Source organism: Bubalus kerabau, chromosome 20 (assembly GCF_029407905.1).
Source record: "Bubalus kerabau isolate K-KA32 ecotype Philippines breed swamp buffalo chromosome 20, PCC_UOA_SB_1v2, whole genome shotgun sequence".
NCBI lineage: Eukaryota > Metazoa > Chordata > Mammalia > Artiodactyla > Bovidae > Bubalus > Bubalus kerabau.
Genome location: NC_073643.1, coordinates 12716560 through 12730629, shown reverse-complemented (window position 1 = coordinate 12730629; position 14070 = coordinate 12716560). Strand labels below are relative to the sequence as shown.

Sequence of the window (14070 nt, the reverse complement as noted above, 5' to 3'; positions counted from 1 at the left end):
CTCTCATTCTCTGTTCGCCCCCAAGAGATGGTGCCAAAAAAAAAAAATCATAATTATTCTGCTTAATGGACTTCCCTTGTGGCTCAGCTGGTAAAGAATCCACCTGCAATGCAGGAGACCCTGGTTCAATTCCTGGGTCAGGAAGATCCTCTAGAAAAGGGATAGGCTACCCACTCCAGTATTCATGGGCTTCCCTGGTGGCTCAGATGGTAAAGAATCCTCAGGACACCTGGGTTCGATTCCTGAGTTCAGAACGTCCCCTAGAGGAGGGCATGGCAACCCACTCCAGTATTCATGCCTGGAGAATCCCTATGGACAGAGGAGCCTGGTTTGCTACAGTCCATGGTGTTGCTAAGAGCTGGACACAACTGAGCGACTAAGCACAGCACAGCACATTCAGCTTAATAAAAGCATGTACTTCAAGAAGCTCCTAGTCTTTGTGAAAGAGAAAGACTTCTGACATGGTCATGCCCAAAACACTCCAGTGAAGTTAAACAGAAATGCTGAAAGACTTGTGCTCAGTAACCTGACTGCTGACAACACTGTCCTGCAAATAACAGGCAGTGAGGGAACATGGAAGAAATCACAGCCTGCACCAGCCCTCCCATGAGAGATGTGCTCTCTATTTCTAAAGCATCAGCATGAGCCCCAGAATCGCACAAGATCAAAAGGAAGCCAGAGCATAACCACCAGAACCTATGTTTTCTAGCTCCTTGGTTCTCAGAGTGTGGTCCATGGACCGGCAGCATCGGTATCACTGGGGAGCTGGTTAGAAATTCACCCCAGACCTGCCACGTCAGGACTGAAAGAGGTCCACAAGTGGCGCTAGTGGTGCCCGTCTGCCAATGCAGGAGACATAAAAGACGTGGGTTCAATCCCTGGCTTGGGAAGATCTCCTGGAGGAGGGCATGGCAACCCACTTGACAGAGGAGCCTGGCGGGGTACAGTCCATGGAGCTGCAAAGAGTTGGACATGACTGAAGTGACTTAGCACACACGCATGTGAGTGACTGGTGTGCAAACTGCACTTGAAGGAGCCTTTGTAAACCGATGCAGCAGCCCTGACACGCTCTGTTCCAGGTGGAGGAGGAGGTCAGCTAGGAGAATTGTTCTCTTCCCACATTTATTTCTTGTTTGCTCCATACTTTTTATTTTCTCTTCACCATCTCTTTCTAATCATTTTTTAAAAATCCCCCAAACACCTATGTAAAGAGTCTTGATCCATTTCAAACGCAGAGGCAGCCAGGAAGAGTCATTGATTTCTGGGTTAAGGAGAAGGGAAAGGGGGCCCGGTGCTCACCAGATCCCCACTAGGAAGTCTGTTTTCTTCCCACTGTCATCTGAGGAAGTACAGAGACCCAGCCGAGGCACTCACCTGAGACCTCATGGCTGAGCACAGATCAGATCAGCCCAGCCTGGCACCCTCCACCCACGCGGGAAGACTATACTCCACGTGCTTCACAAAAGGAAGTTGAAAAGGAATCTCTCCATCCAGTACTAGCAAGAGCATCAGGATCCAGGTGGCTCTTACATCCTAGAAGGCAATTCTCTGATATGCCTCAAACCTTAAAATGACTTCCCTCCCGACCCACCAATTGTATAGACCTCCATCCTCGATACTGCCACTTTTTACATAGTTTTATGCCACAGAGAAGAAAACAGAAAATATCAGATGCAAGACTGTGACGCTCCTGAAATGATCAACTCAGGGTGAGCCACCCAATCTTCTCATTTCTAATTCTGCTTCCCTCCTTCCATGATTATGGCCTATGGAACTCTGGAGAGAAAGACCAGGTTCCATGGCCCTCTTAAAACTCAGGTTTTAATCAATGTAAGTGCAAAGTGAAACAGTCATTTTGACTTCAACCCAGTTATTCATGTTTCTACTTGGCTCATGATATTTGATCTGTAAATGACTGTGTCCTGGGAAGACTATATTCTACTGTAACAGAAATCTGCACTGTCCGATATAGTAGCTACTAGCCACAAGTGGTTGGTTTACATTTAAACTTTACAATTAAAAGTAGAAATTTCTCAGTGGCACTCACTACAGTTCAAGTTCTCAACAGTCATATGTGGTAGTGGCCGCCACACTGGGCAGCATCGATATGGCACGTGTCCAGCATCACAGAAAGTGCTACAAGAGAACGAAGCTCTACACAGTGGAAACTGACATTTCCCAACCTCCCTTAAGATATGGACACTAAATGAGCTGTTAGTAGAAATCACTATGCTCTGTGCTCAGTTACTCATCACGTTCAACTTTTTGTGATGTCATGAACTATAGCGCCCCACCCCCCCCCCACCCCCCGGCTCCTCTGTCCATAGGACTTTCCAGGAAAGAATACTGGAGAGAGTTACCATTTCCTCCTCCAGGGGATCTGCCCAACTTAGGGATAGAACCTGCATCTCCTGAATCTCCTGCATTGGCAGGTGGATTCTTTACCACTGCACCACCTGGGAAGCCTAGAAGTCATTGGGAGCCCTTGAAAAGGGCCTCAGAATCAGATGGCAAGAGCATTTTGCCCTTCCCCCTTCTTTCTGCATGGAAAGAAGGCACAGCAGCTGGAACTCAGCAGCCATCTTAGGACCAAGAGGAAAGGTGTACTGTACTGAGCACTCACACTTCCCTTCCCTTTCCTCTCTCTCTCTACCTAGCTCATCTCATCAAATTTCGTGGCTGTAAACAACTATTTTCTGATGACTCTCAAATTTATACTTATAACCCAGACCACTACTTCAACTGCAGGCTCTTATACACATATCTCCACTTCACCATCTAATAGGTCCCTCAAACTCAGTGTGTCTAAGACTGAACTCCGAGATCCTCCCCTTAAAGCCTGGTCCACCTGCAACCTTTTTGCTGAGCTTTAATCAATGTATTCAGTCATATAACCACAAGCACAATCCCATTAGAATATTTTTATCACTCCCAAACTTCCCTCCTGACTCTGCAGCCAAGCATGGATGCCACCTCCCACCCCAGAAACTCTGATCTGCTTTCTGCCTTTTGAGCTGGTATTTTCCCCAGAATCACAGTAGTAGCCTTTTGAGTCTGGTTTCCTTCACTTAGCATAATTCTTTAGGGATCTGTGCATATCATTCATATCATAAAAATACATATATCATATCATATCAAGCACTTCATTCTTTGTTATTGCTGAGTAGTATTCCATTGTACAGCCTTTCAAAAGGCAACCGCTGCTTCCCTATTCTGCTGTTGGGCATGTTATAAGGAAAAAGCAAGCTGCACAGCCGTGTGCCACAGTATGCTTCCGTTTGTGTAAAACACAGCTTTGTGTATTCACTGACAAGTTCTTGGAAGACATGTACGAGAAATTGGAACTTTGGGAGAGAAATGGGGGTGCTGAGAGACATCCTTTCTTTCTATAACTTTACATACTGCTTTAAAAAAAGAGTAACTATGTGCATATATTACTGATTAAAAAAAAAGTTTTAAGATGACTTCCTCCATCTAAGGTCTGTATCCTTTTCCCCAAAATGTACAACTTTTAGGGGGCTATTTCTTTGACTTATCAGGATGATTAATAAGAGATTTTATCAAGAGATTTAAGCATTTTTTTCCAGATAAAGAAGAAAATCTTGTGGTTTTTCTTTCTCCTCTTCCTCACACAGAGGTTTTCTTTACTCCAACTTAATCCTTCCTTGTGTGAGCTAAGTCGCTTTAGGTCGCTCTGCAACCCTATAGACTGTGCCCTGCAAGGCTCCTCTGTCCATGGGAACTCTCCAGGCATGAATACTGGGGTGGGTTGCCATGCCGATCTCCAGGATGTCTTCCTTAACTGTTTCTTAAACAAGAAAATAAAAGCCTCCAATGGCACTGAAGATTGACATTCGATGGATCCCAACATTCTGCAGACTCACAGTCTATCATGTGACTGAAGCTGGCCCTGAGGCATTTTTTTGGATGTGAACATGGAAAACAACTACAACACCTGGGCAGACCCCAAGGCGTGTTCTCCGAGACTGCCTGCTGGCTGGTGTGCTGCCCCCCCTTTGCCAGGCCAGGACCTGCGGTAGTTTAAGGTCCCGACTCCCTTGCAGAATCCTCCAGTAACACAAGAGAACAGCCTCCTGAACATCTGCAGCTACTCAGAGAAGCCAATGTGCTTTTATATTCCCTTGTCCAGTGTGGAGTGTTTTTTGTTTTTTGTTTTTAACATTAATCCTGTTGTTGGCTCCCTTGACAGTGTCTGACACGTGATTTTTGCTCACCAAAGGTCTCCTGGAGGCCTTTAGAGGGGGTCTTGGATCCCCACAGTTGGGAGTGAGACAGCTGACCCCTTGTTCAGCCTTGCCTGGGCTTCTGCACTGCCCTTGTATAGACTCAAAACTATCACCCCGTTTTCCCCGCTTCTGAAAAGGCTCTGGTCTGATGGTCAGGCATGACTACCTGACCTCATAAAGGGCTGGCTCTCTCAAGGGTTCATGCAGGACTTGAAGATAAAGCAGCACAGTTACCATCCAGGTAAATATAGAGACCAGAAAAACATGGAGTGATGCAGGAATATAGCCATGCTTCCAAAACTGTCCACTTCATCATCTCCCGCCATCATCTCCCAGCCTGAGGTGCAAGAGAGGTGAGAAGCCCCACCCTGCAGAGAAGTTCCTTGTGACCACAGACTCCAGCCGACCCGATTGGCCACTTCAGCACGGCTGGGTCTGACAAGCATCTATTTCATGCTGCTCATTCCCAAAGCAGAAGTCAGACAACATGGAACAAGCTCTGAGTAGACAGGAAGCCGATGGCAATCTCCCTGGAGCCTAGGACACCGTTTGGCTGAGGATGTTTAAGACATCATGACTTACTGAGCCTTAAAACACAGACAACCCTTCAGCAGGCAAGAGCAGGGAGTCACTGCTAATCAAAGCAGGGCATAACCAGGGTTTAGGGCTTCCAAGGTGGGGCTCACGGCACGGTTTCCCGTGGCGTATTGGCCAGGCTCTAAAAAAGGACCCACATATTTGGAAAGTTACTTCATAGTCAATATTCCTTTAGTCCTTCTGATTGCATCAAAGAGAAAGTTCAGTCTGGTGCCAGCATGTCTTCAATACCTCCCCAGCACTCTACAGCTTCCCCTTTGAACACACAGGAAGAACGGGTCACTTCTTCAGAGACTTCAGGAAATAATGGAGCCCACTTAGAATTCAACGACATTGTTGCATCCTCAATGTATTTATGTTTACAGCTTCTCTCTCTTTTGGCAGGCAATAATCGGTGTTCTACTTACAGGAGTGTACAAATTATTTTATCTGAGTCAAAAAGCCAATGGGAAAAAAATAGGAAATACAATACCACAGGAGGTACATGTTCGAGACCAAAAAAAGGCAAAAACCATGCAGGTGGTAGGTACATGGTTACACATGGAGATAAAACCAAGGCCTGTGGTAACTCGAGTGCCAGAAATGCTGGGTGAACACAATAACTAAGGCTGGTAAGTGTGAAGGGCACGTTCCAGAAGAAAGGGGGTCAGTTCATCTCGACAAAGCCCAGGGCACATGTGAAGCGATATGGAATGTGCTGGACAGGTAAACTGAGGCCAAGTGATGGAGAGCCCTCAGGCTGAGAGGAGCTATGTGGATCTTCACTGGTGGCCATGTGGACTCACAGAGGTCTCTAGACCATTTCACTAGTAGAAGGGGGCCATCCCCCAAACTGGGCTAGTTCCAGGGAGGAGTGGAGACACACTGGGGCTTGTGGACTCTGAGGGAGAGATGCCAAGGAAGCGGCTATAACTGCCTTGGCTCTGCTGACCGAGTGAGGCCCTGAGAATGGACCCACACCCCGAGGAGGATGCAGCTCATCACAGAATTAGGTATTTCCTTCCCCTGTGGCTCAGTGGTAAAGAACCTGCCTGCCAGTGCAGGAGACGGAAGAGATGTGAGTTCAATCGTTGGGTCGGGAAGTTCCCCTGGAGGAGGGCATGAACCTACAGCAATACTGTTGCCTAGAGAATCCCACGGGTAGCAAAGAGTTGGACGTGCCTGAAGTGACTGAGCACGCGCACACGGAGGCCCCACGAGGGCTGTGAACGGAACAAAACATGGGACAGCATGGCGAGCCTGGGAGGCAGGTGTCCGCCAAAGCAGCTTTCTGTGATCCAGATACTTATCACCATATATGGGCTGAAAACTTCAGGGCGAAAAGAACGAACAGGGGAAAAAAAGATTGGAATAGGCTTAAAGAAAAAAAAGAAAAGAAAAAAAAAAAAACCTAAAGATAGCCTAAACAAAACACACCCAGCCCCTCATGCCTGCCTCCCTGTCTGCGTGCCATATGGCTTGTGATAAGCGAGAATGCTTTTATCTCTCTTCCTTCACTTCTATAAAGCCCAGAACCAGCCCCACGGAGAAGGCTGCACAGTGCTCTCAGGCCCTGCTGCCCTAAGGAGCCGCTCCCAGCCCCCAGGCCCGCTCCAGGAGGTGGCCAGGCTGCCATTCCCTGCCCCCAGCACCGAAGCCCACCTGGGCCCCACAAGGGCCACTGCCTTCCCAGCTGTTTTCCCACAACTGGAGAAACCACAGGCCAGGCCAGCCGAGCCACAGCACAAGCAGCCTGCCAGCCCAGTAGCTTTCACCTTCGCTGGTCCCTCTGCCAGTCCCCAGGGTCCTCTGCTATGGCCCAGACAACGCCTGGTGGGAGGAAACTTCCCACATGGCTATAAATTATCAAGCCACCTCGAGCATCTCCTGAGCCACAAAGGCATCAGAAGCTTGTGCCTTCCTGATTGCTCACACCACCCCTATCTCCTTGCATGACAAAATGACCAGGCAACAGCTATGTTCCAAATTTTCTAGATGCCTAGTTCACTGAAGCCCTGCTCTCTTGCTCTTCCCTAAAATGACCCAAATAATCCCATAGAGGTACATGCCTGCTCTGCACTTCTGAGCCCTGCCCTCATCCTCCAAACTCTTCTGACCACCATCGCAATCTCTCTTCTTGTTAGTCATGTTTTGATGGATGAGTTAAGTACCACTCATGGGACGGAAGGATATCAGTCAGATTGACTCTTCCAACTTGATGCCCAGTTAAATCTGAATTTCAGATAACCTATTAAATAAATTTTTTTTAATTTTATGGATAAGTATATCCCATGCACTATTTGGGATATACTTTCATACTAAAAATTAGATTTGTTGTTTATCTGAAAATTCAGTTCAACTGGAAATCTTATATATTTATTTGCCAGGTCTAGCAACCCTAGATATCATCAGGCACAAGGATAAACAGCCTTGGGCAACTCTGTTCTTCCTGATTTAATCCTCAGAAGCCACCACAGAAATGGTCCTGCCTCTGGCCTGCACCTCTTTATTGCTATTTTCTGAGCGCTCTCTGCAAAGGTCCTGCAGGCTTTGAGAGGCTCTGTCTTGCAGCCAAGACCCCAGTAGCTACACAGGAAGGGCTCACCTCTCAGTCAAAGCAAAAAGTCACAAGATTCCGGAAGGAAAGTATCTATAGAAGAGACCAGCATAAAGAAGCCCAGGGGGACATCCCTGGCAGCTCAGAAGTAAAGAATCCACCTGCCAATGCAAAAGACACATGTTCGGTCCCTGATCCGAGAAGATCCTGCATGCCACAGAGCAACTAAGCCCTGTGCCACAACTGTGGAACCTGTGCTCTAGAGCCTGGGAGCCACAACTTGTGAAGCCCTCGTGCCCTGTACAGCCCATGCTCCACAACGAGAGAAGCCACCACAACGATAAGCTCATACACGGCAACTAGACAGCAACCCCTGCTCGTCGCAGCTAGAGACAAGACTGCAGCAATGAAGACCCAGAAGAGTCACAAATAAATCAATGTTTAAAACATTCAAAAATAAGGAGCCCAAGAGAAGACACCCCACCTCCAGGGAGTGTGAAGACACCAAGTGCAAGCCCTTGAAGGCCTGGCAGTGTCTGGCACAACAGCCTCATACCGCCAAGTGTGATCATGAGCCAACATCATCTTAGACCCAGAAGGGTGGGTGGCCCCTTGGCTTAACAAGACCATGAACTGCTTTATAAAAGGCCTTCACCCTTCAGGCCAAGGGCAGCTGGTCTGGGCAGGCCCCAGCACGAGTCCTGGCAGGAGACAGAGCCCAGCCCCACTGAAAAGCATCTCAGGGGCAAGGACTCAGGCTCTGGGCCAAAGTGCCATGGATGTGTGGGGCATTCTCTATCTACAAGCCAGAAGCATGTAGAAGCAGCTGTTATTCTCCTGTTCTGGCACTAACAACACAATAATAGAGGGACACTTCATCTCCAATCCATAGACTATTTTTGCTATCATCCAGAAAGCCACTGGCTAATAATAACATGTTGAACTACATGTAACTGCCATTTTTGTAAGTCAAGAACGTTAGATATTGGCAATTACATATGATCCAACCAAATAATACCAACCAAATAATAATAATGCTGAGTGCCTGCTGTGTGGCAGACTCTGTGCAAGGCCCTTTAAGAATATTTCATCATATAATACTTAATCTTAATTCTGTGACTACCTTTCAAGGTAAGAGATGCAGAAACTGAGACACACAGATGTCAAACCAGGACACACACCAGGTTTGTGTGACTCCAAAACCACATTCATCTTACTGACCATGTGGTTGGGTCATGGGGGTCCTTCCACCTCCTATATGCTGTCTGTCTTTGCCTAGGGAGTCAGTGGCTGGACGTTCCTGCAGCACCGGGCACCAGACTCCCAACCTGATAGTACCTGTCTGCACACAGGCCTCTCTGTAAGTAATCAAAGCCTGGCTGCCGGAAACTAGAAGCAAAGTATACTTAACAAATAATTTCAAGAGGAGAAAAACACTTTGAAAGATTATGTACAGTGAGGGGGAAAGGGGCCATAAAATGCAGCCCTAAAATAAATAGAAAGTAATCAAGAGAGAAAAATCAAACCAGCTATAAAACACCTTAACCATGACCATGAGGTAATAGGTAATGAATCGCTGATAAAGGCGTCAGGTACAGTGTGATGCAGAACCACTGCTGATCCAAAGGCATGTGCTTTTGTGGCTCTCCTCTGAAAAGATTACTGAGCCTCATTGAGCAGGGAGGACAAGAAACCTCCCAAAAGAAGAAGGCAAGGCCAGAAAGCACCGTTCTCAGAGGCGAAGACCAACACGGGAAGATCAATAAAGAGCTGCCCGACTCTGCTTTAAAAAAAGAAACAAATGTTCTCCTCCTTGTAAAATAAAATTTTGAAAGAGCATACATAATGCAGAATAAAAGTTTCCACCAGTTCCGAATGAACATCTGCGGAGATCAAAGTCTGAGGAAAAAGCAACTGACCTTCACGTGGGCCACATAGTGCTGACACGTCTCCTCCAAGTGCAGCAGCCGCAGCTGCTCAGAGACCTGACCCGCGGGCTCTCCCAGCAGCACCAAGTAGACCCTGGGCAACTGGCTCTTCTCTTTTTTGGCCACATCAGCCGTCAGAACATAATTCAGGCCTGCCAATGAATAAGGTCAAAATGTGAGTGAGGACACACACAGTCGCAGGGCCCCCTCCAGACACCCTTAGAGGGCCGCCCACTCACTTCGGATGATATGCGGCCCTCCGCTGCACAGAGGACTGATGTCAGGCAGCCCTGATCAGTACCATCTCACAGAGATGTATGCAGCCAGGGCCCCCCCCAGAATCCAGAGGGACCAGGCCAGCCAGTCTTCCTGGGGATTCTCTGGGTTTCACACATCACAGCTCCCCGATTTAAACCTCATGAGTTATCAACTGAGCCGCCAATATACACATCAGTGGTTAGCTGTATCCAACATAGTTAGTGTCATACAAGGCAGCCATCACAGCAAAGCTACAGAATATTAAGAGAAGCTACTGAAACTCCTGGGCTTCCCTGGTGGCTCAGAGGTTACAGCATCTGCCTGCAATGCGGGAGGCCTGGGTTCAATCCCTGGATTGGGAAGATCCCCTGGAGAGGGAAATGGCAACCCACTCCAGTATTCTTGCATGGAGAATCCCATGGACGGAGGAGCCTGGTGGGCTACATTCCGTGGGGTCGCAGAGTCGGACACAACTGAGCGACTTTACTTTCACTGAAACTACCAAGGTTATGTGGAATACTGACTCCTATAATGAAATGGGGCATATGCCAACACAAGGGAGCTATCACTCCCTTGCAACAACTGACTCATCGCACAGATGTCGAGCAGGGCTCTATAACTGCTGCGTCTATTGGACTGTGGCCATCCATGGCCCACTGAGCTGGGCACTGTGTAGGCATACGAGACACATCAAAGAACAACATGGGCAAACCCCCTACCCTCATAGAGCTTTCATGCAGGGAAACACAGAGGAGGCTGAAGCCGACTCCATTCCCGGGCCGCCATGGGGTGGGACCACAGGGTTTAATGGTGCCTACTGGTTCAACAAAATCATGACCACCGTGAGGTCTGTATTGAGGTGCACCCCTAAAAAAGAAAACCTCATCACCTGTGCCTCAAGGTGTCATGCCAGGGTGGCAGAACCTATTGTGACAAAATGTGGGACTTTAAAACATGGTCACAATACAGAACACACATTGGATAAACCCCAAAGTTTTCAGCTCCATTATTTCAGAGTTTGTCAGCAAGTATGTGACAATGTGTTTTATTAGGTAAGTATGGCTTTAGTATCAACAGAACCATTTCACTGCTCTTCTGTACCACATAACACTTTTTTACATAATACTATGTCTTAGCTGCTTTGTGGATTCATGACCAGATGAGACTGCTGAGCAGTGGGAAATCGGATGACCCATCCCTTGCCCTGGCTCCACACACAAGCCTCCTAGTAGCTGGGCTCTTGTACCCCAAAAAAGTAGCCTCACGCCTGCCAACATTTAACTATATGAGCTGGGGCCGCGGGGATGGCTCTGCCTTTTAATAACATCAAAGGGATCAGCCACTAGGGAAGGTATGAAGGGGGAAAGTGACCTGGATAGGCATTCGGCAGCTGCCACAGGGCATATTTTTGATGCATTTAATGGTTTTCTTGGGCCTCTGCCATCTCAGGAACTTTGCCGGGCTACGCCAGCAGATTCCTGGTCAGCAAGGGCAGGTCTGCCCCAGCTTGTTTATTTCAGCAAATAGCTGATTTCCAACATGAAGCTGGATCACCAAGAGGTACCTGAGACCTGGATGGTGATATTATTGAAAAGAGAAGAATGCATACAGGAAAGTACTTCAACAGAGAAAGCACAGGAGTCTGCACAAGATTTACGCAGCACTCTGGAAGCAGTGGGGCAGGAAGGAGGTAGGCTCATAGAATGTGAAAGGTTTCAGGCAAGCCTAGGGACCAACTCGATCAAGACCCTCATTTTTTCAGATGAGGAACTGATGCCCCAAGAAGGAACAAGTAAAGCAATTATCCTCCAATTAAAAATAAATATTTTTTTTAAAAAAAGAGGGAACAAGACTTGCTCCTGGCCAGAGAGCGGAATCTGGAGCTCTCCTCAATCCCCAGTGTTGGGCTACTCCTATCACAGTGGTTCTTGGTACGTTTTTACATTATTGGATCAAAAACTCACATCCTTTGAATGCACAGACAGCAGAATCAAACAAGTATAGAGATCTGGAACTGAACGTTAGCCAATTTACTTTCTCTTGATCACAATTTCCCTGAGCAACAGCCAAACAGTAAGAAAGAATAAGTAGAGATGAAGTGAGTTTCCAAGTTCCATTTAGCAAGATCAGGACAGGAGATGGGCATTGCTGAAGATGAGCCAGAAGACCTTGCTAAATGGAGCCCCTCCTGCAGTCCCCATCTGGCCATCCCGCCAGGTGAGGGAGCCACAGCTGCCCTTCCACGGTTGGGCGTGAAGGGTGACCATGGAGAGAACAGCGTGTTTGAACCATCTCATTAGCAATGAATGGCCAAGCCCAGAGAAAACCAGGTGGAGACCAGCACAGGAAGACAGAGCAGATAGCATCAGTGCCCCACCCACAACCTCTTGGCTTTTACCATTCCTCTGCTGTCCATCCCAACTTCTAAACTGCTGGTACCTGCAACCCCTTTTCCCAAGGGCTTTGGTGGCCCCACCCATTGGAACAGCCGGCCAGGAGCACCAAGGACTAAAGCCCCTGGGACAGCCCTCAAGAAAGCGTGACCCCAGTTCCCAGATCCCTTGGGTCAGGTAACTGTGAGGTGTGTCTACTCTGGCTCCCAGGCTTCCCCAGCAGGCTTCTGCTCTGGCAGTCCTGTTAACAGAGGTAACAGGTTCAATAACACATGCTCTATTCTGCTGCCGTGATGGTTTCTGGTCAACTTGACTAAGCCATAGTATTTGGTCAAACACCTATCTGAATGTCACAGTGAAAGTACTTTTTAGATAAGGTTGACATTTACATCAGTTAGTGCTTAGTTGCTCAGTCATGTCTGACTCTGTGACCCCATGGACTGTAGCCTGCCAGGCTCCTCTGTCCATGTGGATTCTCCTGGCAAGAATACTGCAGTGGGTTGCCATGCCCCGCTCTAGGGTATATTCCCAGCCCAGGGATAGAAGCTAGGTCTCCCTCATTGCAGGTGGATTCTTTATCGTCTGAGCCACCTTCGAATAAAGCAGATTACCATCCAGGATGTGGGTGGGCCTCACCTAATTAGTTGATGGTCTTAAGAGAAAAAGACCAAAGGTGCCCCCCAGAAGAATGAATGCTGCTTCCAGACTGCCTCTGAGCTACCATATCTTATACTTACATATACAGTATCCAATATCCTCATGATTCTGTTTCTCTGGTGAACCCTGACTACTGCAGCTGCCTTCCCTTCCTGTCTCATGGTGCTGCTTTCCTATTGGTATTTCCTGGGATCCCCTCCTGAATCAACAGTGTGCATTCAAATCTTTGCCACAGGCTTTACTTCTGCAAGAATTTGAATTAAAATGGGGCAAGTCCAGAAAACAGAATGAATTTGACCCTCCATATGTGCCAAGAACTGTGCAGATATTTTACAAACATCAAGCTTAGTCCCCCAAAACCCTGTCTAACTGCAGAATTACTGGCCCAATATATTTCTCTTGCAACTCAAGCGAGAGGAGAAACAGCTCTGAGTCACTAACCCTGATCTGAGGACCACAACGGCTATTCTGCTCTGGGCGGAGTGTACTCATGCCAACAAGCTCACCTATCAGATATTTCTAAAGTGTGAAAGTGTACAATCAGACCAGATTCATCTGATTCACCAAGTGCAATCATTTGGGAAACATTTCATCTTTTGAACTGCCTACTCAGAGCTTCTCCCTGATTTAAAAGGTACTTTGGTATTTTAAATTATACAATAAGAAGTTAGCACCTTATCAAATCCCTCTTTTACAACAAAACCAAGAGACACATCATGGGAAACCCAGCCTGAGGGAGGAGGTAGCTGCTGGAGTGGGAAGAAGGGCAGATCATCCTGACTCTGAGCTCGACCGGCGGTTTTTAAACAGCCCCCACCCCAGGTGTGTCTAAAAGGAAGCCCCCCGCCCCCCACCGCCCCAGGCAGCAGAGGAGACGCTGGAGAAACAGCTGGGCAGCTTGCTTGGCTCAGCAGCCCGCCTTGTGGGAAGATGGGAGCATCGGGCTGGCAGAGTTGCCAATGGCCTCCCCAGCTCAGTCAGCCGGGCCCAGGGAGGCACTGGTTCTGATTAGGGCCTGCTCCAACAGCGCACATCACAGCCTCAGCTCTCCTTCTGGCAGCCTGTGTCCCTGCCATGTCGAATGATGTCATCTTGATGGAAAAGCTGATCTGCCTGGAGTCATGCTTCCAGCCTCCTCCTTTCCCTACCCCCCAGCTGGTTCCCCAGGGCCCCCCACACCGGCCCGGGCCAGCAGCAAGCCAGCTGTCTCGCATCAACGTGGCTCTGGTCGCTCCCGGCGAGTTTTGATTCATTCCCATTCTCCATTAGAACATGATTTCAGCTATCAAATTCTACCAATAAATCCTCCTTCCAGACTTATTCTGAGCTTCCCTTCAAGTTTTCCAGGAGAGCGGGGAGAAAGAGACTGTTTCTACTTTCCTAACTTTTCTTACCCTCCCCCCAAGCAATGAGGTGGCAATTACAGTAGGTTCCCCTCTCCTCACAGAACATGG

The 14070-nt window shown here is 48.0% G+C and overlaps 1 protein-coding gene across 1 annotated transcript in view; it reads right to left on the bottom strand.

Annotated features, from left to right (window-relative positions):
* ITGA9 (integrin subunit alpha 9) overlaps positions 1 to 14070 on the bottom strand; it is a 360880-nt gene that overhangs the window by 257075 nt on the left and 89735 nt on the right. Inside the window, exon 15 of the mRNA XM_055558670.1 lies at positions 9300 to 9460. Within this exon, the coding sequence (XP_055414645.1) occupies positions 9300 to 9460 (161 nt within the window). The remainder of the gene's footprint in view (positions 1 to 9299; positions 9461 to 14070) is intronic.